Below are 27168 nucleotides of genomic sequence, written 5' to 3' on the forward strand. Positions count from 1 at the left end.
TAATCACAGCCTGACGAGACAGATACTACTAATGAGCCAGAAAGTATGAAGTGAGGTTTAAAGAGATTAAATCCTCAAGAGCCAGAATTTGAACCCAAGGAGTCTCACTGTAAAGCCTAAACTCTAAACACTAATGTTTTATTCAGCTTTGGATCTCAGTCTAAAAGAATGTCCATTCCCAGAAAGAGTAATTAGCTGAATCAAAGCCGGGGCTAGAGCAGACTCAGTGTCAGGAAAACTAGGTCAGAGAAGCACGCTGCTTTCTGAGTTCTGAGCCATGCAGCTGGGCCCAGGGTCGCTTGTGGACAAGACCCTGGCCTATTACTACCCAGAACAAACAGAGAGGGACAAGGAGGAGGAGAAAGCAGCCGAGAGCCATTGCCGCAGAGCAAGCTTAGACCCCCAGTGGATTCCAGCTGTCTCTACTCGCTTTTTCTCCCTAATTATCTTGCCCCAGCCATGTCCTGTGGTAGTCAGCATTCACGTTATGTTCAAAATTTTTTTTTACCTGTGTGAAGCAATGCCCAGGATCAGTCTTTAGCAGAGGCAGATGAGCATCATGATCGTTATTTAACCTGGTACAGCAGGCCCTCTCAGGTTCTGCAAGTATTAGCCATTCCAACTCCTGAGCTCGTTCTCAAGTCTACCCGTTTCTCATTTGGATGGCTGGGATTAACAATTAGCAAAGATGTGGCTGAAAATGAGCTCCAACCACGTGGACAGGCTGATTAAATGGCAGGCCTGTAAACAGCAGTGTGCATGCAAATATGTGTACAAACACACACGTGCTGGATCACTCTGCTGTACACCAGAAACTAACACAATTTGTAAATCAACTGGACTTCAGTTAAAAAAAAAAAGACAACCCACAAAAAGGGGAATGTATCTGCAAACCATGTAGGGACTTGTTATCAAGAGTTAAAGAGTTCTTAGATCTTAGTAATAAAAAATATAAATAACCCAATTTTTAAAATGGGCAAAGGATGGCTCACTAAAAAATGGCCACATATGATTTCATTCATGTGAAATGTCCAGAACAGGGAAATTCATAGAGACAGGAAGCAGGTTAGAGTTTGGGGTAAAGAAGAGAGAGGCGTTAGGGAGAGAGGTATGGGCTTTCATTCTGAGGTGAAAAAAATGTTCAAAAATTGCCTGGTGATGGTTGCATATGTCTAGAGGACATTCACATGTCCTGAATCTAGAGGAAAACAGTGAATTGTACACTTCAAGTGGGTAAAACTGTATAGTATGTGAACACTGTTTTCTAAAAAGGTGATACTTTCATTTTCTTTTTTTTTGTCCTTCAAAAAAAAAAGAATAGAGAGTAATGAAGTAGGACAACTTCATTATTCTCCTAACGATGCCTAAGGTGGTGGTTTAGTCACTAACTCATGCTGGAATCTTGTGACCCCATGGACTGTAGCCTGCCAGGCTCCTCTGTCCATGGGATTTCCCAGGCAAGAACACTGGCGTGGGTTGCCATTTCCTTCTCCAGGGGATCTTGTTGACCCAGGGATCAAACCCATGTCTCCTGAATTGCAGACAGATTCTTTACCACAGGGCTACCAGGGAAGCCTATGTCATCACCCTTTTCAAAGCTGACATAATTTACAACCTCACCTAAAAAACAGAACCCTGGTGGGAAAGCCCCCAAATTCCTGCTCATAACATCCCACATTCCCCAAACTTACCCCAAAGGCTACTGTCCACAGCTCTCAGACAGGCTAGACTCTACCTTTACACTTAGGAGTCCATCCTTCTCTTTCTGGTTGCTTATTTTATCACCTTTCTTCCCTCCTGTCTCTTCAACCTCTCTTTGTACTTGCTTATTCCCCCATCTGCCCCATATCAAGTTCACCCCTTCTTCAGAATCTACCCCACAAGCTGGTGTTACCTCCATTATTCTTTCTTGCCCTCGGGTTGCAGTGAGACTTCCTGAAAGTGTAACCCAGTGTTTCCAGTTCTCCAACCTCACTGCCAGCCATTAGAGTCAAACACCCATCCAGGTGACTGCAAATTGACTTCCCGCCAATGATGAATTCACATGCGACTTTTAATTTGGTTTCATAGTTGGGCTGCAAGGGTCCACAAATTTTGTGTATATGAGCACTTGTTTGGGGGCTAGTTTTCATCAGATTTAGTGTCTTGGCATACAAGGCTCCCCTCAGTGATGTGGCTCTCACTTCTTCAGTATCATCTCCAATCACTACCTCCTCTCTATCCCCATCTCAGTCTCCTCCCTACACAGTCAGTGTCATGATACCTTCAACTCTTTATGCTCATTTGTGTAAAGGGCCTTTTAATATTTAAATGCTTCCCCCTACATATCACCCATGCACATCCACTCTCTAAATTGGCCCTCTGAGACTCAAGGGTTACAACAGGGAATCATTTCCTGTCCTTTCCAACCAGAATTTCTCCTTTTATTTGCATCTATGGCATCATATACCTAACACGATAGTAACTGTCATCATACACGATTATGATTATTAAGTTTCTTCCCTATACCATTGTAAGTTCTTCTGTAAGAGCAGAAATTGGTTAAGGCTGCTTCCAACAGGCTAGGCCTTATTCTTTTAAGTCCACTAAGCCATTTTCTCAGAAAAGCTTCTCTTGCTTACTCAATTACATTTTGAAAATGATTACTTTCTAATCAGAGCTGTGTACAATGCATATGGTGTTCGCTTCTCTGAGGAAGCACTTCCTAACACTCCCTTCTTGTTAGCATTCTTTATTCTAGAAAGAAAGGCACAGTGTGTTAGCCTCAAAGACTACTGCATTCCTCCCAAGACAGCTTGACACTAACTTAGAGCATGAAGAAATTTTCCAACAGGAAAGAGGAATGTAAGCTTGCTACTGCCCTACTCCTTATCTACAGCACTCCCTTCCCCTCCTGAACTATAAGTTCCCTTCCTATTTTTCCCAAGGGAGGGCAGTCTTAAGGGCGCTAGCCTACTGCGGCCTCCTTTGCCTGGCAAAACAAAGCTACTCTGTTCAACTTCATCCAAAACTCTCGTCTCTGTTTCTATCTGGCACCAGAGAACAGAGGCTGGGATCTCAGCAACACTCCCAGAGTAAGGACTATATTTTGCATCTCCATATTTATAGTGTCTGACACTTACACATTTCTGGAATAAACCACACCTCATTCTCTTCTCAATCCACTACAAACATTCTTAATAGTTTAACTATTTTATGGAAACTACTGGAGGTCAATATGCTCTTCTCACGACCAGATTCAACAGTCACTCATTCCTCATCTCACTAACCTGTTCATTCCTTCCTTATCACTAACACTTGACAAACTTTCCCATGTCCTTTCTCAGAACCCTTTTGCCACTTGGCCTCCTGGACACTGATCTCACTTGGTTCCTCACCAGCTGCGGCTCCTCCGAGTTTGTTCATCTCCTGGACCTTTACATGTGGGGAGTGTCTCAGGGTCTGGGCCCCAAACTCTCCTCTATTCAGACTATCTAGATGACTTCCCAGTGCTGTGATTTCAAGTCTATTTGCTGATATGCCCTCAATTTATATTTGGTTACACAGATCTGTTTACTTTGTGAAATTTCACTGGGCAAAACACTTATGATTCATGCACTCTTTCATTTGACTTAAACTTGACTTAAACTTTAAAGTTTTTTTTTTTAAAGAGAAAAAAGCAAAAAAAGAGAAAAGGGGGAAAAAATTGTTGTGATACACTCCTTAATAGGAGCCTCATAACATATTCCAAAGCAAACTTCTCCCCAGATCTTTCCTCTCCAGGAACATGGAAACCTGCTCTTCTGGTGCTCAGATTAAAAACCTCGGAATCATTCTTCATTCCTCCATCTCTCTTAACTCCACACTGAATCCATGTGCAAATCCTGTCAGTGCTACTTGAAAAATACATCCCAAATAGGAGTATTTTCCACCATGTTTACCACTCAGATGTCTCAAACTGCAATAACCTCTTCATTAGTCTCCCTGATTTTCTCCCTGCCACATTACAGACCAATCCTTTTAAAATACACATCACACAATTTTCTATTGTCTCCCAACCACAGACTCAAACTTGAAGTGTTTTTGGTGGTTGGCCATGTACTACCCGGTCTGACCCCAGGCCTCTCTGTAACCTCGCCGTCCACCTTTCTCCCTTTGTTTTGCTCCACTCCAGTTACCGTGGCTTCTCTACAGTCCTTGAACACACAAAACAGGATTCTACTTTGAAGCCCTGCACTTACTGCCTTTCTCTCCACATCTTCACATGGCTGAGTTCCTTCATTCCTTCAGATCTCTGCTTAAACGCATCATTACCATGGAGGAGACTTTTTTGATCTTTTAAAAAGAGCAACATTGCCCCTCTCCTTGTCTCTGCCTGCCCTTAACATGCCTTAATCCTCCTCACAGGATGACCACCTGGCATTTCATCATCGTCTTTCATCCCTAACTAGAATGTAAGCTTTATGAGAGCAGAAACTTCATCTTTTCACCAAAATCTCCAATATCTACAACAAAGTGAAGATCTAGTGAAGCGAAAGTATTAGTTGTTCAGTTGTGTCTGACTCTCTGTGACTCCCACAGCCTAGCCCTCCAGGCTCCTCTGTCCATGTGATTCTCCAGGCAGGAATACTGGAGTGGGTTGCCATGCCCTCCTCTGGGGATCTTTCCAGGCAAATGCTCAAAAGCTTTACTGAATGAATGCAGAATGAATTTATCACCGTTCTTCTTCCCTTCACTACATGGTCCTGATTCTATTTCTCAGTCTCTGGGATGATGACGTCTTTCTGCTCTTTCACTACCTCTTAAATATAAGTTGTAATCAGTATAAAGGTTTCAGGCAAGAATTATCCTAATCTTCAAAATAAAAAATCAATACCTAATGAAAAAGTCTAGTTTTCTGCACGATGATTTATTAACAGTGAGTTTACAAATGCCCTGTCCAAGAAAGTAAGGTGTTTTCCTTTCTCTGAAAAAATGACTGGCACATCCAAGAATGACTGGAATGTAACGTCAATAAGGAACTGTAGTTTAAGTAGTGGACCACAGGAACTTCTGAAAAGAGAAGCAGATATGGAATTACAGATAAAAATCAGGAAATAACAGTTTGTTGCGAGCTCCCTGCATACAGGCTCACACAATGACCTCACTGAATTGCACAACTTGGAGGAAGTGGGTACTATTTCAACCCCATATGACGGATGAGGACCCAATCTTACAGATGAAAGGTCCAACGACAGGTCACAGGAACCTAGGGCCTGCAGCATCCTGACGGAAAAGCAATGCTCCCAGCCCTTGTTCACCGCTCGCTGGCAGACACAGCCTCTAACACCCTCGGTCGGTGTCCTCCCTTTGCAGACGCATCGGACAGAATGAAATGTGTCAACAGCTAAAAAGTCCAAGACGGGCCTCTGCGTCCTCTTTACCAGGGAGGCTGGGGCCCTGAGCTGCGCCCTGATCACGGACTTGGTCAGAGGCTCGAAAGGAGGGACTCTGACCTCGGCGAAACTTTTCATTTTAATGCTTGCTTTTAGGCTAAAAGTTTGGTGTCTGGTAGAAGTCCTCGGGGACTTCCCTGGTGGCACAATGGTAAAGAATCCGCCTGTCAATGCAGGAGATGCTGGCTTGATCCCTGGGCTGGGAAGATCCCCCGGAGAAGGGAATGGAAACCCACTCCAGGATTCTTGTCTGGAGAATCCATGGACAAGAGGAGTCTGGCGGGCTGCGGTCCATGGGGTCGTAAGGAGTCGGACACGACTGAGCAACTTAACAGAAACTCTCCGGCCCCAGGAACGATTCCAGTCCCCTGAGCCAGCAGCTCTCTGTGGGCGTCTAGGAACCGCCACCCGCGCCCCCTCCCGCCCCCCCAATCCAGCCCGAAACCTGCTGGGTGTGCAGAGAGGACCTCCAGCCCCTGAGCCGGGAGGGGAGGAGACAAGAGGGAGGAGGAAGAGGAACCGGAGGTAAAAATAAAGGAGGGTCAGACGATCGGAAGAGGGGGACGAGGGGAGAGAGGAGGAAGGAGAGCAGGTAGCCCGGCTCTTCCCTGCCCCCGGCCCTTTCCCTGCCCGCCGCCCCCTCCCCAGCCTCGGGCCCGACACCCCAAGTCCCCAAGCGCCGTCGACCCCGCGCTCACCTGCCGTCCTGGCCGGGCCCGGGGGTGTCGGCCGCTGGCTCCGCGGCGCCGCCGGCGTTGAGCCCCGAGGCCCGGCGGCTTCGCCTCCGCGGCCGGCTCTGCTCCTGGGCCTCCAGCTCGGGCTCCATGGCGTGGAGGGGGCGGCGCGGTGGCTGGGTGCCCAGGAGGCCCGCTGGGAGCAGCACGGCTCCCGGCCGCTGCGGCCCGGAGACGTGTTCCTGTCAGGACGGCGCCGCCACCTCCGCCGCCGCCATCTTCCGGGGTTTGAAAATGGCGGCTGCGCGGCGACCAGCCAATCAGGGGACGCGGCGCGGTTGCTAGGAACGTGGAGTCCCGCCCCTCTCCTCCCTTCGGGCGCTAAACTGCGCGGAATCTGTGAGGGGGAGCCTGGTCCCCAGGGTCGACCGGCTGATGAGCTGGTGGTCTAGGGTCTAGTTCCTAAATCGCCAAGGCCCGATTACTAGTGTGTAGTTCATTAGGACTTTCACCACAAGTCAAGGGAAACTGGAAGCATTTTCAACTCAGTTCATTCACTCATTCTTGTCCTACTGTTTGCGACCCCATGGACTGCAGCATGCCAGGCTCCCCTGTCCTTCGCTATCTCCCAGAGTTTACTCAGACTCATGTCGATTGAGTTGGTGATGCCATCCAACCATCTCATCGTCTGTCGTCCAGTCTCCTCCTGCCTTCAATCTTTCCCAGCATCAGGGTCTTTTCCAATGAGCCAGCTCTTTGCATCAGGTGGCCAAAGCATTGGAATTTCAGCTTCAGCATCAGCCCTTCCAATGAATATTCAAGACCCATTTCCTTTAGGGTGGACTGGTAGGATCTCCTTGCAGTCCAAAGGACTCTTCGAGAGTCTTCTCGAAAACCACGGTTTAAAAGCACAATTCTTCAGTGCTCAGCTTTCTTTACAGTCCAACTCTCACATCCATACATGACTACTGGAAAAACCATAGCCTTGACAATACGGACCTTTGTTGGCAAAGTAATGTCTCTGCTTTTTAATATGCTGTCTAGGTTGGTCATGGCTTTTATTCCAAGGAGCAAGCGTCTTTTAATTTCACGGCTGCAGTCACCATCTGCAGTGATTTTGGAGCCCAAGAAAATAAAGTCTTTCACTATTTCCGCTGTTTTTCCATCTATTTGCCATGAAGTGATGGGACCAGATGCCATGACCTTAGTTTTCTGAATGTTGAGTTTTAAGGCAACTTTTTCACTCTCCTCTTTCACTTTCATTAAGAGGCTCTTTAGTTCTTCTTTGCTTTCTGCTATAAGGTTGGTGTCATCTGCATATCTGAGGTTATTGACATTTCTTCCAGCAGTCTTGATTCTAGTTTGTGCTTCATACAGCCTGGCATTTTGCATAATGTACGCTGCATATAAGTTAAATAAGCAGGGTGACAGTATGCAGCCTTGACGTAGTACTTTCCCGATTTGGAACCAGTCTGTTGTTCCATGTCCATTTCTAACTGTTGATTCTTGACCTGCATACAGATTTCTCAGGGCAGGTCAGGTGCTCTGGTATTCCCATCTCTTGAAGAATTTTCCAGTTTGTTGTGATCCACACAAGTGAAGGCTTTGGCATAGTCAAAGGAGATTTGGATAAACTTTAGCAAATTCATCAGTGGTTGTGCACAGATTTTATCCCAGGGGACTCAGGCAGGCCTGTCACACCTCCTTTAACCCCAGAAAAGTGAAAAACTGAAAAAAGACTGTGGTGCTTTAAGTGTGCAGCCCTCAGGTGGGGTCATTTCCTGCTCTGTGATAAAGCTTACCTGGGTGGGTGCCTCCTGTCACGGGCAGTGGGGCACCTTCAGATCAGCATGGTAAGTGCTATTGTCAATAGTTGTAGCAAATTTTACTCATCTTGTGTCTTTCTCTTCCCCACCAAATAATTCTTCATAGATTCTTCATACTGGAGACAAAATATTTAAAGAGACATTTGTTTCTTTCAATATCTGTGTTTGGATTAGATTTAAATCTACTCTGAATTTCACCTGTTCATCTATAATTCTGCTGCTTTGGGGAAAATCTTCATTAATTTGCCTTCAGTGGAAGCACTAAGACCCACTTGACTTTGCATTCCAGGATGTCTGGCTCTAGGTGAGTGATCACACCATTGTGATTATCTGGGTCGTGAAGATCTTTTTTGTATAGTTCTTCTGTGTATTCTTGCCACCTCTTCTTAATATATTCTGCTTCTGTTAGGTCCCTACCATCTCTGTCTTTTATTGTGCCCATCTTTGCGTGAAATGTTCCCTTGGTATCTCTAATTTTCTTGAAGAGATCTCTAGTCTTTCCATTCTATTGTTTTCCTCTATTTCTTTGCACTGATCACTGAGGAAGGCTTTCTTATCTTTCCCTGCTATTCTTTGGAACTCTGCATTCAGATAGGTATATCTTTCCTTTTCTCCTTTGCCTTTTGCTTCTCTTCTTTTCAAAGTTGTTTGTAAGACCTCATCAGACAACCATTTTGCTTTTTTGCATTTCTTTCTCTTGGGGATGGTCTTGATCACTACCTCCCGTACAATGTCACAAAGCCCCATCCATAGTTCTTCAGGCACTCTATCAGATCTAATCCCTTGAATCTATTTGTCACTTCCACTGTATAGTCATAAGGGACTTGATTTAGGTCAGACCTGAATGGTCTAGTGGCTTTTCCTACTCTCTTCAATTTAAGACAGAATTTGGAAATAAGGAGTTCGTGATCTGAGCCACAGTCAGCTCCCAGTCTTGTTTTTGCTGACTGTACAGAGCTTTTCTGTCTTTGGCTGCAAAGAATATAATTAATCTGATTTCAGTATTGACCATCTGGGGATGTCCATGTGTAGAGTCAGTCTTCTCTTGTGTTGTTGGAAGAGGGTATTTGTTATGAGCAGTGCATTCTCTTGGCAAAACTCTATTAGCCTTTGCCCTGCTTCATTCTGTACTTCAAGGCCAAATTTGCCAGTTACTCCAGGTATTTCTTGACTACCTACTTTTGCATTCCAGTCCCCTATAATGGAAAGAACATCTATTTTTGGTGTTAGTTCTAGAAGGTCTTGTAGTCTTCATGGAACCGTTCAACTTTTAGATCTTTCTTAACCTTTGGGGAGAAGAGAGGTTGAAAGTCATGACCTAAAATGAATTATTCATGTTCAATAAATCCCCGGTTGCCAAAGGTACTGAAGATGAATTCTCAGGCTGTCTCTAGGAAATAGTAAATCTGATTCTGAGACCTCCTGCCTCCTGGTGCAGAGGGGACAGCATCTCCTTGGTAAAAGAGAGTGAAAGCGCTTCATCCTCTAATTATAAGAAAGGACCACATCACCTAAAGGATCTTCTTAAATGAAAAAGACAATTTAACAATTGCTACACAGTACATTCTTTGGTTCAAAATACTGTTTTGTAGGTGTTCAAAGCCTTTAGAAATAGCTTCTTCTTTCACACCAGAAAGGGAATCTATCCCAAGAAATAAAATTATATACACATTGAAGGGTGGCAGAATGTGCTGCCCTATATATGTTGCTTTGGCAGCAGGATTATTTTGAGCTGAAGAACAACAGGTGCCAGAAGCACCTTCTGACCTGCCCTTTCTTCCTAAAAGTGGGAGATAAACTTCCCTTGTGAGAGGGGCCCTCCCGGCATCAGGGGGAAAGACACACACTTGTCACCAGAGATGAGCAGAGCCAAGAGACAGAGAACTGTGTGCAAACAGACCTTGTTTAAGTAGCTTCTCTCTTCCTTTGGTGGCCCTGTGTATTTTACCTACTTTTCCATAATTCCCTCTCATTGTCCCACCTCATGCATAAGCACTGAGGTTTTGCTGCCTTTTTGCATCTTTGTTTTCTTATGGAGCCTCCTCTGTACATGTCAAAGTCTGTTTGCTTTTCTCCTGTTAATCCATCTTCTGTCGTTTATATTCTCATGCTTACTGGATACCCTAAGAGGGTGAAAGGCAAAGGAGAAAAGGAAAGATATACCCATTTGAATGCAGAGTTCCAAAGAATAGAAGGGAAAGATAAGAAAGACTTCCTCTGTGATCAATGCCAAGAAATAGAGTAAAACAATAGAATGGAAAGACTAGAGATCTCTTCAAGAAAATTAGAGATACTGAGGGAACATTTCACGCAAAGATGGGCACAATAAAGGACAGAAATGGTATGGACCCAACAGAAGCAGAATATATTAAGAAGAGGTGGCAAGAATACACAGAAGAACTTTACAAGAAAGATCTTCATGACCCAGGTAATCAAAATGGTGTGATCACTCATCTAGAACCAGACATCCTGGAATTCGAAGTCAAGTGGGCCTTAGGAAGCATCACTACAATCAAAGCTAGTGGAGGTGATGGAATCCCAGTTGAGCTATTTCAAGTCCTAAAAGATGATGCTGTGAAAGTGCTGCACTCAATATGCCAGCAAATTGGGAAAGCCCAGCAGTGGTCACGGGACTGGAAAAGGTCAGTTTTCATTCCAATCCCAAAGAAAGGCAATGCCAAGAATGCTCAAACTACCGCACAATTGCACTCGTCTCACACGCTAACTCAAAATTCTCTAAGCCAGGCTTCAACAGTAAGTGAACCATGAACTCCCAGATGTTCAAGCTGGATTTAGAAAAGGTAGAGGAACCAGAGATCAACTATCCAACATCCATTAGATGATCAAAAAAGCAAGAGAGTTCCAGAAAAACATCTACTTCTGCTTTATTGACTATGCCAAAGCCTTCGATTGTGTGGATCACAAGAAACTGTGAAAAATTCTTCAAGAGATGGGAATACCAGAGCACCTGACCTGCCTCCTGAGAAACCTGTATGCAGGTCAAGAATCAATGGTTAGAACTGGAGATGGAACAATAGACTGGTTCCAAATTGGGAAAGCAGTACGTCAAGGCTGCATACTGTCACCCTGCTTATTTAACTTATATGCAGTGTACATCATGCGAAATGCCAGGCTGTATGAAGCACGGGCTGGAATCAAGATTGATTGGAGAAATATCAATAACCTCAGATATGCAGATGACACCACCTTTATGGTAGAAAGTGAAGAACTAAAGAGCCTCTTGATGAAAGTGAAAGAGGAGAGTAAAATGTTGGCTTAAAACTCAACATTCAGAGAACTAAGATCATGGCATCTGGTCCCATCACTTCATGGCAAATAGATGGGGAAACAGTGGAAACAGTGAGAGACTTTATTTTCTTGGGCTCCAAAATCACTGCAGATGGTGACTGCACCCACGAAATTAAAAGATGATTGCTCCTTGGAGGGGGATTCCTGGATAGCTCAGTTTGTAAAGAATCTGCCTGCAATGCAAAAGACCCTGGTTTGATTCCTGGGTTGGGAAGATCCGCTGGAGAAGGGATAGACTACCTACTCCAGTATTCTTGAGCTTTCTTTGTGTCTTAGCTGGTAAAGAATCTGTCTGCAATGGGGGAGACTTCGGTTTGATCCCTTGGTTGGGAAGAGTCCCTGGAGAAGGGAAAGGCTACCCACTCCAGTATTCTGGCCTGGAGAGTTCCATGGACTGTGTAGTCCATGGGGTCACAAAGAGTCAGGCATGATGGAAAGACTTTCACTTTCACTTGCTCCTTGGAAGAAAAGCTATGACCAACCTAGACAGTGTATTGAAAAGCAGAAACATTATTTTGCCAACAAAGGTCCATCTAATCAAAGCTATGGTTTTTCCCATAGTCATGTATGGATGTGAGAGTTGAACTATAAAGAAAGCTGAGCACTGAAGAATTGATGCTTTTGAACTGTGGTGTTGAAGACTCTTGAGAGTCCCTTGGACTGCAAGGAGATCCAACCAGTCAATTGTAAAGGAACTCAGTCCTGAATATTCATTGGAAGAACTGATACTGAAGCTGAAGCTCCAGTACTTTGGCTACCTGATGTAAAGAACTGACTCATTTCAAAAGACCCTGATGCTGGGAAATATTGAAGGCAGGAGGAGAAGGGGACATCAAAGGATGAGATGGTTGGATGCCATCACCAACTCAATGGACATGAGTTTGAGCAGACTCCAGGAGTTGGTGAAGGACAGGGAAGCCTGGCATGATGCAGTTGATGGGATTGCAAAGAGTCAGACATGACTGAGCGACTGAACTTGCACTAGAATCATGACACAGGGAAGAAAGTTTTTTTTTTAAATTAAAGTTTAGTTGATTTTCAATATCATGTTAATGGACAGAAGTGATTCAGATAAAGGAATATACACCATATATATTTTCTATATTCCTTTTCAGATTTTTTTCCCCTTACAGATTAGTACAAAATGTTGAAATAGTTTTTAGTTTTAGAAAGAGTGAGAAGTTAGAGAGTAAGAAGCTGATAGCTAAGAATCATCTCTATACCGCTTTGGAGCAGTTTGAGTAAAGGAGTACAGAATTGTCATCTAGGGAGCTGGTCTCCATCCAGACAGGCCTTCAGAACATGCAGGGATGTCAATGGTACCTAAGAAATTGCTGACATTTGATCTTTTTACTCACAGAAACAACAATTTCACCCTTTCAAACTAGTACTTCATTGAGATTTTCTGAAGTTAGAATCTGTCCTTAGCTCTTTGATGGTGTAAAAGGAAACAGTCCTTTGGGGTTTGTGAGCACCAGTTCCCACAGTGACAGGTAATCCAGGATGTCGACTGGGATTCTCAGTGGGGAGGGGTTTCTTATCAGTAAGGAGAATACTGTCTTTTTAGGCAGAGCCTCCCTTTCCTATTTTTAGACACTTGGTAACCTACTATTTTGTTCAGTTACTCACAAGTATTTATTGAATTCCTACTATAAGATGCCCTGGCTACACAGTAGGGAAGTGATGAACAGAAGACAAACTTTACTAGGTACTGCAGAAATAGAGCTGAGGAGAGTGGATTAGTATGAGGGCTGGCTACTCACAGATGTGAAAAGTCTGATGAACCATCTTGATCCCACAAGAGATCAACTTTCTATTGCTAAATCCCGGTCCCGAATGGAATGTCTTACTCTGCCTAGGACAATGCTGAATACATGACAAACATTCCCTGAATCCTCTTTTTCTCATTATTTTTCTTGTAATAATCAGACTCTAGATTTCCCTCTCAGAGAAGATGTTCCTGTTACCTTAACTGGATCTAAATATCACCCAAATTCCTTTAATCATGGATTTACAACCATAGATTTACAAATACTGTTTAGGGGGATTTCCTTCTAGATTATTTCCAGAATCTTCAGCTGTATGCAATTACACCGATCACTGTGTAGGTTGATATTACATATATTCAACAACTAGTATTCTAATATAAATTAATGTGTAAATCAATCATTCTAAAGCCAACACAACATTGTAAAGCAATTACCTTCCAATTAAAAATTCAAAAACAGGATTCATAGAGGCAGTAACAGATATACACAAAATGTAATGAGATAGAAAGTAAAGTTAAGGAATAAAGAGGAAAAAAAATCAGTGTTTTTGTAAAACTACTTACCAAGTGAAACATTCATTGGTTGTCATACATTCTTAATATGAGAGGAGGATTATTTTTTTTAAAGATTATTTTTTTATTTTCAACCTAGGTATATGTTGGAAGCAGATTTGGATAAACTTTAGCAAATTCATCAGTGGTTGTGCACAGATTTTATCCCAGGGGACTCAGGCAGGCCCGTCACACCTCCTTTGACCCCAGAAAAGTGAAAAACTGAAAAGAGACTGTGGTGCTTTAAGTGTGCAGCCCTCAGGTGGGGTCATTTCCTGCCCTGTGATAAAGCTTACCTGGGCAGGCGCCTCCTGTCATTACCACGGGCAGTGGGGCACCTTCAGATCAGCATGGTAAGTGCTGCTGTCTATAGTTATAGCAAATTTTACTCATCCTGTGTCTTTCTTTTCCCCAACAAACAATTCTTCATAAATTCTTCATACAAGAGACAAAATATTTAGAGACATTTGTTTCTTTCAATATCCGTGTTTAGATCAGATTTAAATCTACTCTGAATTTCACCTGTTCATCTATAATTCTGCTGCTTTGGGGAAAATCTTCATTGATTTGCCTTCAATGGAAGCACGGAGGCAAGATCTTTCTTTAGTTTTTACATTTGCTTTAGATCAAGTGTGCTGACCTTTCTGTAGGAATCAGTAGCTTTGCTTTTAGTTACGCTTTCAGAGTTTCTGGGGACTTCAGACTCAGGTTGCTCTTGCTAAGCTCACAAATGCGTGGCCGGGTGAAGTACGGGGACCTCTGTCTTATTCTCTCTTGAGTGTAGTTCTTTGTGGACAATAATTAATACAGTTACTTACAATAATTCTGTTTGGAGACCACCGTTTAAGATCCACTTTCCTTTCATTCTCTCTTTTTTTAGTTGACATATAGTTGCTTACAATATTATGTAAATTACAGGTATATAGTATAGTGATTCATTATTTTCAAAGGTCATACTCCATGTATAATTACTATGACGTATTGGCTATATTCCCTGTGTTGTGTACTATATCTTTGCAGCTTATTTTTTGTACATAATAGTTTGTACTTCTTAATCTCCACTCCTGTCTTGAACCTCCCTCCATCCTTCTCCCCACTGGTAATCAGTAGTTTGTTCTCTTTGTGAGTCTGTTTCGGTTATTATATTTATTTGCTTATTTTTCTTAGATTCCATATATAAGTGATAACATGCAATATTTGTCCTTGTCTGACTTTGTAATACACTTCAGGTCCATCCCAGAGAAGGCAATGGCACCCCACTCCAGTACTCTTGCCTGGAAAATCCCATGGACGGAGGAGACTGGTAGGCTGCAGTCCATGGGGTCGCTAAGAGTCGGACACGACTGAGCGACTTCACTTTCACTTTTCACTTTCATGCATTGGAGAAGGAAATGGCAACCCACTCCAGTGTTCTTGCCTGGAGAATCCCAGGGACGGGGGAGCCTGGTGGGCTGCTGTCTATGGGGTCACACAGAGTCGGACACGACTGAAGTGACTTAGCAGCAGCAGCAGCCATCCAGTTTACTGTAAATTGCAAAAATTTGTTCTTTTTAATAGCTGAGTAATATTCCACTGTACCATACCACTTCTTCTTTATCCAGTCATCTGTCAATGGACATTTAGTTTGCTTTCATTTTTTGGCTATTGGTAATAGTGGTGCTATGAACACTGAGGTGCGTGTGTCTTTTCGAATCAGTGTTTTTATTTTTTTGGAATACAAGGAGTCGAATTGCGGGTTAAGTGGTAGTTCTATATTTAGTTTTACACAGTGGCTGGACCAATTTACATTCCTACCAACAGTGTAATCTCTTATGTTCCAGTCACAGTAAATTTTAGTATCTTAGAATTTTTTAATTCTTCAATGAAAGCAAGTATTCAAACTGCTTTTTTTCATCTTTTATCGTCTCTGCCTGTTGGATATTCTCTCCAAATTTAAGGATGTTTGTTTTATATTGTTTTGATCTGAAAAATTATGCTTTTCTACACGAGGAGTGCTTGCAGCAGTGGAAACCCACTGTGTTTTGACTGTATCAGCTTTGATATTCTGGGTGTGACCCTGCAAGATATTTCCATTGTGGAAAAATGGGTGAGAGATCCATGAATCTATGATTCATATTTATCTCAAAATAAAAAGTAATTAGAAAACTGTGCTGTCCTAGTAATTCCAGTAAGCTTTAAAGCTGCATTTATTAGTGCTGGGACATCACTACTGATATTCTGTGGGCAACTTTTTTTTTTTTTTAAATAGTGTGATTATTTTAACAGATAGTTTGGAAAGGAGGAAGAGGCTAAGAGAAGAATAAGGTGGAGATAGCCTTCTGTCCCTAGGGACATAGTTATGAGATAAACTCAGCTGCTTCTGCAACCAGCGTGGGCAAGATTTGTCCTTCCTGGGCCAAGTATTCTTGCTAAGTTCAAAAGGCTCAGTCTCACTCCTATGTATGCATCACACTGGGGAATAGTCCCCATGAAGAGCAGCAATTTTTTTCCATGTTGGTGTTTATTTTTAGTGTGAATAATTAAGAGCAAGTGTCCTGTGGACTGGTGGATTGGGTAGAAAATAGTCAGGGGAGGATGTTGTGAGAGAAGTCCACATGTAAGTGGTTTTAATGATGTATAAGCAACAAACCTCCACCCCACCCCTACTGCTTTCAAGTTTGTACCTGAATCTCGAGATGTAGGTAACTTTTGATCTGATTACAGTAGCTGATGTACTGAGATCATCTTGAGTCCTTCCTGAGGGGAGAGGAGAAAGCTGTGCTTTGCAGATGGGGTGTGAGAAGGCTGCTGATGGAATGTGCTGTTTAGGTTTTCCTGTGCCAGAAAGAGGTTGGAAAAATTGGTTGATACTAAGTGAGGTTCACTGCCTTTGTCGTGAGAGACATGGTGGCACAGAAAAGCAACAAGAGGGAAGTTCTACTTGACTTGTGCACTGGAATTCCTCATAACGCACTGTTAGGCCACATGACTCAGAGAGACAAAGTACAGAGTTTGTGCAGCTAAGCAGGAGCAGAGTCCAGGTCAGATGATGGGGGTGTGACCAGCCAGAGAAACTACTCCCAACCTCCAGCTGGTGTCTTTTTGTGGTTCAGTCTCCGTCACTTTGAATGGTGACGGCAGCCATGAAATTAAAAGATTCTTGCTCCTTGGAAGGAAAGCTATGACAAACCCAGACAGCATATTAAAAAGCAAAGACATCACTTTGCTGGCAAAAGTTTGTAGAGTCAAAACTATGGTTGTTCCAGTAGTCATGTACAGATATGAGAGTTGGACCATAAAGAAGGCCGAGTTCCGAAGAACTGATGCTTTTGAACTGTGGTGCTGGAGAAGACTCTTGAGAGTCCCCTGAACTGCAAAGAGATCAAACCAGTCAATCCTAAAGGAAATCAGTCCTGAATATTCATTGGAAGGACTAATGCTGATGCTCCAATACTTTGGCCACCTGATGCGACGCGCTGAGTCATTAGAAAAGACTCCGACGTTGGCAAAGATTGAAGGGAGGAGGAGAAGGGGATGGCAGAGGATGAGATCGTTGGATAGTATCACTGACTCAATGGACATGAATCTGAGCAAATTCTGGGAGATAGTGAAGGACAGGGAAGCCTGGCGTGGTGCAGCCCATGGAGTCACAAAGAGTTGGACTGAACAACAACTCAGACCTTGGGAAAGTGCAGCCATGGATGGACAGACGAGGGCAGGGTTGCTTATTAGTGGATCAGAGAGACAGCCTGAAGGGTCCTGATACTGCAGCAAATAGTCTATTTACCCTTCTGCATAGACTTTTTCCATGACAATTGGCATTCAGAACACAATGATACTAAAGCTAGCAATTGCTATTCTTTTAGATTTTTAGGATTTAACTTTTTCTCCTGGCTCTAAGATGAGTAGATACTTAAATTACAAAAAAAAGTTGTTTGCCTTAAAAAAAAGGAGTGAATGGTGATTTAAAAGTGTGAGAGGAGGGGGAGGCCAATGGAAATGAAGAAAATAGGTAAGTTTAAAGAGGATAAAGAAATTCTCCCCAGATATAACTAGAGTTAATGTTTTAATGAATTTTAAAGACTTTTTCTATGCTTATTTTTATTTTACTTCATTTATTTATTTTTATTGAAGTGTATATATATGTATATATATATATACGCTTTCATATTCTTTTCTATTATGGTTTATTACAGGCTCAGATGGTAAAGAATCTGCCTGCAATGCAGGAGACCTGGGTTCGATCACTGGGTTGGGAAGATACCCTGGAGGAGGGCATGGCAACCCATTCTAGTATTCTTGCCAGGAGAATCCCCATGGACAGAGGAGCCTGATGGGCTATAGTCCATGGGGTTGCAAAGAGTTGGACATGACTGAGAGACTAAGCACAGCACATTGAATATAGTTCCTTGTGCCATACAATAGGACCTTGTTGTTTATCTGTTTTATATATAGTAGTGTGTGTATGTTAATCCCAAACTGCTAATTTATCCCTCCCCACTTTCCCTTTGGTATCTATAAGTTTGTTTTGTATGTCTGTGGTCTGTTTCCATTTTGTAAATAAGTTCATTTTTATCGTATTTTAGATTTCACATATAAGTGCTATCATATGATATTTGTCTTTCTCTGTCTGACTTACTTCACTTCATATGATCATCTCCAGGTCCATCCATGTTGTTGCACATGGCATAATTTCATTCTTTTTTTTATGGCTGAGTAAGTTCATTTTTAAATGTATCTGACATCATACTTTATATAAATTACGTAACATATACTTTTCATTCAATATTTTAACATAAGCATTTCCCATGTCATATAGTTTTTATTTTTTTGGGTGGGGGGGGTAAATATAAAAATTTGCATAACATGCCATTGTATTATTTTCCTTTAAATGCCACCAAAAAGTGAATGGTTAACTATATTGGTTCTTGGTTTTCACCCTTGCAAATAATGATACTGTGAATGCCACTCTGCTTAAATGTTTTCATTTTAGATTCTTTCTTTTGTAATTCATTCGCTTATGTCATTTGCCCATTTTTCTAATAGATATATCAAGTATTTTTAAAATGATGTATATAAAATTGCCTTATACATAGCTCTTACATATGAAGAGTTATACATAAATCCTTTTTATATACATCAACATTTTTGCCTATTATGGTATGGAGGTTTTGTATTTTGGGGTTGTTAAATCTCTAGCTTGTTTCCTTGGCGAAATTTGCTCTACTTTTAAGCTTAGAACTTCCTTCCTTATTTAGAGCACATAAGAAAAGTAAAATCTCAAGATATGAAATGATAACATCTTTAATTTACTGCAGTGGATTTTAATATGTATCAGGCTGTACATCAATTTTGGTTTTATTCCTTTCCAATAACTAATTTTTTTCTGGGTGAGTAAGCTTGATTTTATTCTTATATAGTATGTCTTAACTCATTCTTAGCTCATCACACAATAGGTGCTTAATTTATGTTTCTTGAACTAGAGTCCTTGATTCACTTGTTCCTTTTCTTTTTTTTTTGCTGCATCACACAGCATGTAGTATCTTAGTTCCCTAACCAGGGATGGAACCCATGCCTCCTGCAATTGAAGTGTGGAGTCTTAACCCCTGGACCACCAGGGAAGTCTAGTTCAATTATTCCTGAAGCTTGCCTGTATCCTGGTTTTTGGTTTCCATGACACAGCTTTCATTAGCCTTATCATCAAGTTCTCTTGCTGGCATAGGCTAGCCTGGTTTCTGTCAGTCATGAGCAGACATGCTGAGTGATGTAGTTCATGTTGTCACGTTAGGAGGATGCACACACACAGTTGTAACTTCTTACTATGGCTCATTTCAGAGGGAGTGCCTGTCTATCCACATTGGCCAGGCCGGTGTCCAGATTGGGGGTGCTTGCTGGGAGCTCTATTGCCTGGAACACGGAATCCAGCCAGATGGTGTTGTTCCCGACGGCGGTCAGGATCCGCTGGCACCTGCTAAAACAGAGCCCATGGGTGCATCTTTCGATTCCTTCTTTTGTGAGACCAGAGCTGGGAAGTATGTGCCCAGAGCACTCTTCATGGACCTGGAGCCTACTGTCATAGGTAATGTACGTTCCAGTGTGCTTAACTGGGTCCACAACCCAAACAAACAAGTACAGAGACTGGCATGACTAGCTGTGGGCCTGGGAACTCCAAGAACTGTCCACAGTCACCAGGAGCCGGGAGAAAGGCAGGGGGCAGTTTCTCCATCAGAACTTCCAGAAGGAGCCAACCCTGCCAGTGTCTGGACGTTGAACTTCTGGCTTCCTGAACTATGAGACCATAAACCTCCCTTGGTTTTGTTTGTAAATTAATTTATTTTATTTTTGGCTGTGCTGGGTCTTTGTTGCTGTGCTCAGGCTTTCTCTCAGTGCGGTGAGTGGGGGCTACTCTCTAGCTGTGGTGCATGGGCTCAGTCGCTCTGTGACATGTGGAATCCTCCTGGACCAGGGATCGAACCTGTATCTCCTGCATTGGCAGGAGGATTCTTATCCACTGTACCACCAGGGAAGTCCAGCCTTCCCTGTTTTAAGCCAAGTTTGTTGTCATTTGTTAGGGCAGCCCCGATAAACTAATGAAGGGTGGGATGATGGAAAAACGTGCTTTCCATTTATGTGGGAATAATTACACCTTTTCCTAGACTAAAAAAGCCAATTGGGCAGTTTAAATTCATTTCTTCCTATGATATTGGTGGAGAGAAAGGGGGCTGGGCACAAGTTAGGGGTGGGATGGAGTGGGTGGCACTGACCACCCTTCCCCTCTGCAGACAAGGTGCGTGCAGGCAGCTACCGCTCACTCTTCCACTCTGAGCAGCTCGTCAGTGGAAAAGAAGATGCTGCAAACAACTACGCCCGAGGTCGCTATTCTGTGGGGCCAGAGATCCTCGACCTGGTGCTGGAGAGGATCCGCAAGATGGCAAGTGGCTCCCTTCTCCTTCCAGGACCATTTAGAGTGCCCGGGGTCCCTGGGGACCCGCCTAGCCAGCACCAGCACTTTCTCCCTCCCCTCCATCACTCGGTTTCTACCCTGAAGCCTCCCGCACATGCACATGCTCAGAGCTGGGCTGGTCCTGATGCTGGAACTGCTAACCTTCCTTACTAGGGAGGGGAGAAGCCTCACACTTACTCCAAGGGCCAGTCAACTCCTTTGTTTCTTATTCCTTTTCCCATGCATGAAGAAATGTTTTATTTCATTCCCCCCTTGCTTTATTGAGATATAATTGACATATGGAGTGGAGTGTGTTAGTTGCTCAGTCGTGTCTGACTCTTTGCAGCCTCATGGACTGTAGCCCACCAGACTCTTCTGTCCATGGAATTCTCCAGGCAAGAACACTGGAGTGAGTTGCCATTCCCTTCTCCAGGGGATCTTCCCAACCCAGGAATTGAACCCAGGTCTCCCACATTGCAGGCAGATTCTTTACCATCTGAGCCACCAGGCAAACACTGTGTAAATTTAAGGTGTACAGCAAGATGATTTAATTCATATTATCAAACATACATATATATTATCAAATGATCACCACCATCAGGATAGTTAAGACATCCATCCCTCACATAATTACCTTTTTTTGTGTGGTGACAGCATTTAAGATCTATTCTCTAGGACTTCCCTCGAAGTCCAGACTTTGCCTTCCAGGGCAGGGGATGGGGTTTGTTCCCTCCTCAGGGAGCTAAGATCTCACATGCCTCTCAGCCAAAAAAACCCAAAACATAATATGGAAGTAATATTGTAACAAATTCAATAAGGACTTTAAAATGGTTCACATTAAAAAAAAATCTTTAAAAAAGAAAAGATCTAGTCTCTTAGTAGCTTTCAAGTATACTATACAATGCTGTTAACTACAGTCACTATGCTGTACATTAAACCCCCAGAAGTTTTTAATCTTATAACTGGAAGTTTATACCCTCTGACCACCAGCATCTCCCCTTTTTCCTCCACCCCCCACCCTCTGGCAACTACTATTGTTCTCTCTGTTTCTATGAGTTTGGCCTTTTTCGATTCCGCATGTCAGTGAGATGATTCAATATTTGTCTTTCTCTGTCTGACTTATTTCACTTTGCTTAATTGCCCCTGAGGTCCATACATGTTGTCGCAAATGGCAGGATTTCCTTCTTTTAAACGACTAGCCACCGTCTACTCTTGCTTCTGCTGACTCATGACTTCTCTGGTTATCGGAGACTTCCCTCTGAAACTTGTCATTTTCCAATAGTGACCATGAGTTGTAAAGTTAACAGGAGGCACATCCTCCCTGGAGATCAGTTCCCCCATTTACTGACAGTAAATTCTTCTTTAAAATCCTGTCTGGAGAATCCTCTGTCTAGTAAATATTTTGGTGTTTGGCATCATCATTAGAGAATACCGTGCTTTTTTACACTAGCACAGTAGATTGGGTACAAAAGTGACAGATATTTCATCTACTGAGGGGTGGTGGTGGGGAACTATATTGCTTTAATATTTTGCTTGTCATTTTCTTCATTATTGATAAACACCTTACTTTAGCTCACATATACATTTGTATACTCATATACCTATACTTTAGCTCACATACACGTACATTCATAGAGGGCAGCAAAAGACAGTAGAATGTTTAAGCCCAGCTTATAGCAAAACTCTAAAGCATTTCCCCCACTCCAGAAGTAACCACTCAAGTATGTTTCAAAGTAAATGTGTTTGTGATGGTGATAACAACAGTAAACCAGAACTTTCTGTTTTTGGGTACTGGTTGTGTCCCACAGTTACCACTGCTTCTGGGTTTATTTGGCTGAATTCTCATTTCTTGTTTATGAATACTTTCCCCAGGCGGAACACTGCAGTGGGCTTCAGGGGTTTCTGATCTTCCGAAGCTTTGGAGGAGGCACTGGGTCGGGATTTACGTCTCTCTTGTTGGAGCAGCTCTCCGAAGAATACAGTGGCAAGACTAAATTGGAGTTCTCCGTCTATCCAGCCCCCAGGATCTCAACCGCTGTAGTGGAGCCTTACAACTCCATCCTCACCACCCACCCCACCATAGAGTACGTGGACTGTACCTTCCTGGTGGACAACGAGGCCATCTACAACATCTGTCATGGCAAACTTGACCTTGAATGCCCCTCTTATGCCAGCATCAACAGGCTGATCAGCCAGGCAGCATCTTCCATCACTGCCTCCCTCCGGTTTGAAGGCATCCTGAACGTGGACCTGATCGAATTCCAGACCAATCTGGTGCCTTACCCGCGGATACACTTCCCAGTGACCAGCTTCGCCCCCATCCTGTCTGCCGATAGCAACCACCACAAGGAGCCGTCTGTGTTGGACATCACAGCTGCATGCTTTGAGCCCTCCCACCAGCTAGTCAGGTGTGACCCTCGCCTGGGGAAGTACGTGGCCTGCTGCCTGCTCTACAGAGGGGATGTGGTCCCCAAGGAGGTGAACGCGGCAATTGCGGCCACAAAGTCCAGGAACTCTGTTCAGTTTGTAGACTGGTGTCCGACTGGATTCAAGGTGGGCATCAACGATCGACCCCTCCGGGAGGTGCCAGGAGGGGACCTGGCTGAGGTCCAGCGGGCAGTCTGTATGCTGAGCAACAGCACGGCGGTTGCAGAGGCCTGGGCCCGTCTGGGCCACAAGTTTGATCTCATGTTTGCTAAGAGGGCATTTCTGCACTGGTACATCAGGGAGGGCATGGAGGAAGGCGAGTTTGCAGAGGCCAGGGAGGACTTGGCGGTCCTGGAGAAGGATTACGAGGAAATGGGGAGAAGTCTCTGATGCAGATCTGACCAGTAACAATGAATGCTGAGTTGAGGTGTCGTGCTTTATGTTTCAAGGCTAGAGTTCCCTTCATGAGACGAAAAAGGAAATTAAGTCAAGCAAGACCCCAAGTTCTATGCTCAATCAAATGGGGGTCAACATTAACAGTAAGTCTGGACTTCTCTGGTAGTCCAGTGGTTAAGAATCTGCCAGCCAATGCAGGGGACACAGGTTTGATCCCTGATCTGGGAAGATCCCACATGTTGTGGAAAATAAATAATTAAACAAATAAAATACCAACAACGTACCACTTTGCCTGTTTTTAGCTCACACTGTTGTTACCACAGAGGACAATGACTGCAATTTGGTGGAAATGATGTTTATAAACACACTTTTCACTGTGTTCTCACACACTCCAATCAAGCTAGACAGCTTGCCCCTTCCCACATTTTTCTCTTTCTTGACTGCTTCTCTCTCTCTGTTTTTCTCTCTCTCCTCTCTCACTCTTTCTTCTCCCTGCTTTCTCTTTTCTTTCCTTCTATGACTGTGGGGTATAATTCCAACTTCGAACCCAGTTCAGGTGTCACCTATTGTGTGTAGCCTCTTTGGAATTCACTTACTTTAACCCAAAATACAGGGAGAGTGAAGGTACACTGTGAAGTTTCCCACTGTGTTGAAAATACTCACTCATAAAATATATTTTTTCATGTAAATATCGTATATAGTAATTTGAACTTTTATTAGGCTGGTTCCAAATTGGGAAAGGAGTACGTCAAGGCTGTATATTGTCATCCTGCTTATTTAACTTATATGCAGACTACATCATGCAAAATGCTGGCCTGCATGAAGCACAAGCTGTAATCAAGATTGCCGGGAGAAATATCAATAACCTCAGATATGCAGATGACACCACCCTTATGGTAGAAAGTGAAGAAGAACTAAAGAGTGTCTTGATGAAAGTGAAAGAGGAGAGTGAAAAAGTTGGCTTAAAACTCAACAATCAGAAAACTAAGGTCATGGCATCTGGTCCCATCACTTCATGGCAAATAGATGGGGAAACAGTGGAAACAGTGAGAGACTTCATTTTCTTGGGCTTCAAAATTACTGCAGATGGTGACTGCAGTCATGAAATTAAAAGATGCTTGCTCCATGGAAGAAAAGCTGTGACCAACCTAGACAACATATTAAAAACCAGAGACATTACTTTGCCAATAAAGGTCTGTCTAGTCAAGGCTATGCTTTTTCCAGTAGTCACGTATCAATGTGAGAGTTGGACTATAAAGAAAGCTGAGTGCCGAAAAATTGATGCTTTTGAACTGTGGTGTTGGAGAAGACTCTTGAGAGTCCCTTGGACTGCAAGGAGATCAAACCAGTCAATCGTAAAGGAAATCAGTCCTGAGTATTCATTGGAAGAACTGATGCTGAAGCTGAAGCTCCAATACTTTGGCCACCTGATATGAAGAACTGACTCATTGGAAAAGACCCTGATGCTGGGAAAGATTGAAGGCAGGAGGAGAAGGGGACGACAGAGGATAAGATGGTTGGTTGGCATCACTGACTCAATGGACATGAGTTTGAGCAAGCTCCGGGAGTTGGTGATGAACAGGGAGTTGTATTGCAGTCCATGGGGTCGCAAAGAGTCAGACACGACAGAGCGACTGAATTGAACTAGAGGCCTTTTACCAAGTGAAAATGTTTTGTTTACCTGTGCCATTTCTCTATTTAGACACTAGAGGGCACTAGTGAAATGCTTAAATAACTGCTCAGTTTACAGGGAAGCCAGGCGTACTGGCACAGAGTCAGACACCACTAAGCGACTGAACTGAACTGAAGGGCATTTGTATCTCTGTATGTGTGTGTATGCATGTGTGAAAACACATTTAAAAAACTCAGAAAAGACCTTTTAGAAGTTTCCTTTCATTTTTTTTAAATTAGTAATCTACTAAAATTAAGATTAAAAGCCTAATAATTTCTTAAATTTTTAAGTTCAGTTTGTAAATCTTATTTCTAAGTTAAGCAACATTTAAATAATCATTTTAAATATGTATGAATTGTTGGTCCCCTTTGCAATCTTAGATAAATGCTTAAATACTTTATGTTATATTCATTTTATTTTATTTTAAGAACTTTAATTATCTGACAAACCTTCCCAAGAGCTCTAGTTCTTTTAAAATCAAATAAACTAAACTATAAATGTGGTGATTCGTATTCTTATGTTCTCCAAACTGTCTATAATTAATAAGATTTTTATTTAAGATCACATGTGTAAATCCTTTGCTGTAGCCACGCGTTCCGGGAAACAAACTCAGAAGGACAATGCAGATAGTGGAGTGCAGTTTATTACGCCAGCGGGCCCAAGGCAGAGTCTCCTCTTAGTGACCCCGACCAGCATTTGTGAAAATCTTTTATACCCCATGTGTATGTGTCGGAACCCATCACCCCAAATTCCTTGAGACTTACATAAACAAAGGAAGGGTAAATATAATTCCAATAACCCCATCATTCATATGCCATGTGCTTAGACAGTTAAACAATTAGCCAATAATTAATAAGCCCGAGGTTACATTCCGATAGGTACAGAAAATTTGTGGCCTGTCTGAAGGAAGGAGTGATCAGTATATGTGTTCTCTTAGGCAAGGAGTAACCTGGCTACAACCTGCAAGGTTCCCCTGTCCGGAGGGGGTCTTATCCGTCTGCTGTCATTTCCATAGGCACTAAACAGAGTTCAGAGTCCATTGGAGAGGTGGCCGAGCATGATCAGCATGAACAGGCCTAAGATGGAGTCCAGGCCCTATGAATTCCTTCTTCACCTTTACTCAAAATATGTATTTAAATTGGAATTATCGCTCAGTCGTGTCCGACTCGTAGCAACCCCAGGGACTGCAGCCTACCAGGCTCTTCCATCCATGGGATTTTCCAGGCAAGAGTACTGGAGTGGGTTGCCATTTCCTTCTCCAGGGAATCTTCCCAACCCAGGGATTGAACCTGGGTCTCCCGCATTGTAGACAGACGCTTTACCGTCTGAGCCACCAGGGAAGTCCTTCTGTTAGGCCAAATACTGTCAAATATTATACACATTGCACTTTAAATGCTAAATATGCACGATTCCTATGTCATAAGAACTTTAATGACCCGGATTCAATTCACTCATTCACCAGTTATTTTCTGAACACCTGTCATGTGCTCCTAATTATTCTGACCACTGAGGATAAACAGTGAACAAAAAAAAAAAAAAAAATTCTTGCCCTCACGGTTTATATGATAGTGAAGTTGGGGGTCTATTTCCTGAGTATGTAAAGATGCTCACTCCTTAAGAAAACACTGTGTCTGGGACTTCCATGGCCGTCCAGTTAAGACTCTATGCTACCACTGCAGGGGATGAAGTTTCGATCCCTGGTCAGGGAACTAAGATCCCACGTGCCTCGAGGCATGGCCAAGAAAACAAAAGAAAAACACACTGTGTCATCCCATAGGCTTGGGTTATCTTCCCAAGATACCTTTTTTGTCTTTTGTCTTCTCAGCTTGCTGCAGCTCCTAAGTGACGATGCTGTGACAGGATCTTTGTGGCTCTAATGGACGTGCTGAACCCTAGCAACTGTCTGTAACAGGGACTTCATTAATTAAAGGATGATGTTGGATCTTTGTGTCATACACCTGGGACTAGTGCAATGGTATATGTCGATTACACCTCAACAAAAATAAATTCTAAAAAGAACGAAATGTCCCATAGCACACTTAGATTTGAGCCACATGTTTAGTTTTTCAACTCTGATTCCATCCGTAATTCTTAGAGTTAGCTAGCTACACCATTTGATTAGATTTTGCTTTTCTTCGGCTCTTAATATCTATGAATGTCTTTTAGTTTAATACTACATACCTTAGAGCACATGTACCTCCCATTTCT

General features: G+C 42.9%; 2 protein-coding genes across 5 annotated transcripts in view; one reads left to right on the forward strand and one right to left on the reverse strand.

Moving 5' to 3' along the window:
• The window catches only part of NET1 (neuroepithelial cell transforming 1), a 34691-nt gene extending 28319 nt beyond the window's left edge, over window positions 1-6372 (reverse strand). Inside the window, exon 1 of the mRNA XM_043479339.1 lies at window positions 6113-6372. Within this exon, the coding sequence (XP_043335274.1) occupies window positions 6113-6240 (128 nt within the window). The 5' untranslated portion in view covers window positions 6241-6372. The remainder of the gene's footprint in view (window positions 1-6112) is intronic.
• On the forward strand, window positions 5704-24124 carry TUBAL3 (tubulin alpha like 3). 4 transcript variants are annotated; one of them, XM_043479343.1, is made up of 4 exons: window positions 5704-5939; window positions 19358-19601; window positions 20305-20453; window positions 22338-24124. In XM_043479343.1, exons 2-4 carry the CDS (start codon window positions 19508-19510, stop codon window positions 23280-23282), a joined length of 1188 nt encoding a protein of 395 aa, XP_043335278.1. In that variant the 5' UTR covers window positions 5704-5939; window positions 19358-19507; the 3' UTR covers window positions 23283-24124. The 4 variants fall into 4 exon arrangements, with proteins under 4 accessions (XP_043335278.1, XP_043335277.1, XP_043335276.1 ...); XM_043479342.1 differs by lacking the exon at window positions 5704-5939 and adding an exon at window positions 7928-7941; XM_043479341.1 differs by lacking the exon at window positions 5704-5939 and adding an exon at window positions 13880-13896.
• Window positions 24125-27168: the final 3044 nt, after the last annotated feature.

Source organism: Cervus canadensis, chromosome 10, assembly GCF_019320065.1.
Source record: "Cervus canadensis isolate Bull #8, Minnesota chromosome 10, ASM1932006v1, whole genome shotgun sequence".
NCBI lineage: Eukaryota > Metazoa > Chordata > Mammalia > Artiodactyla > Cervidae > Cervus > Cervus canadensis.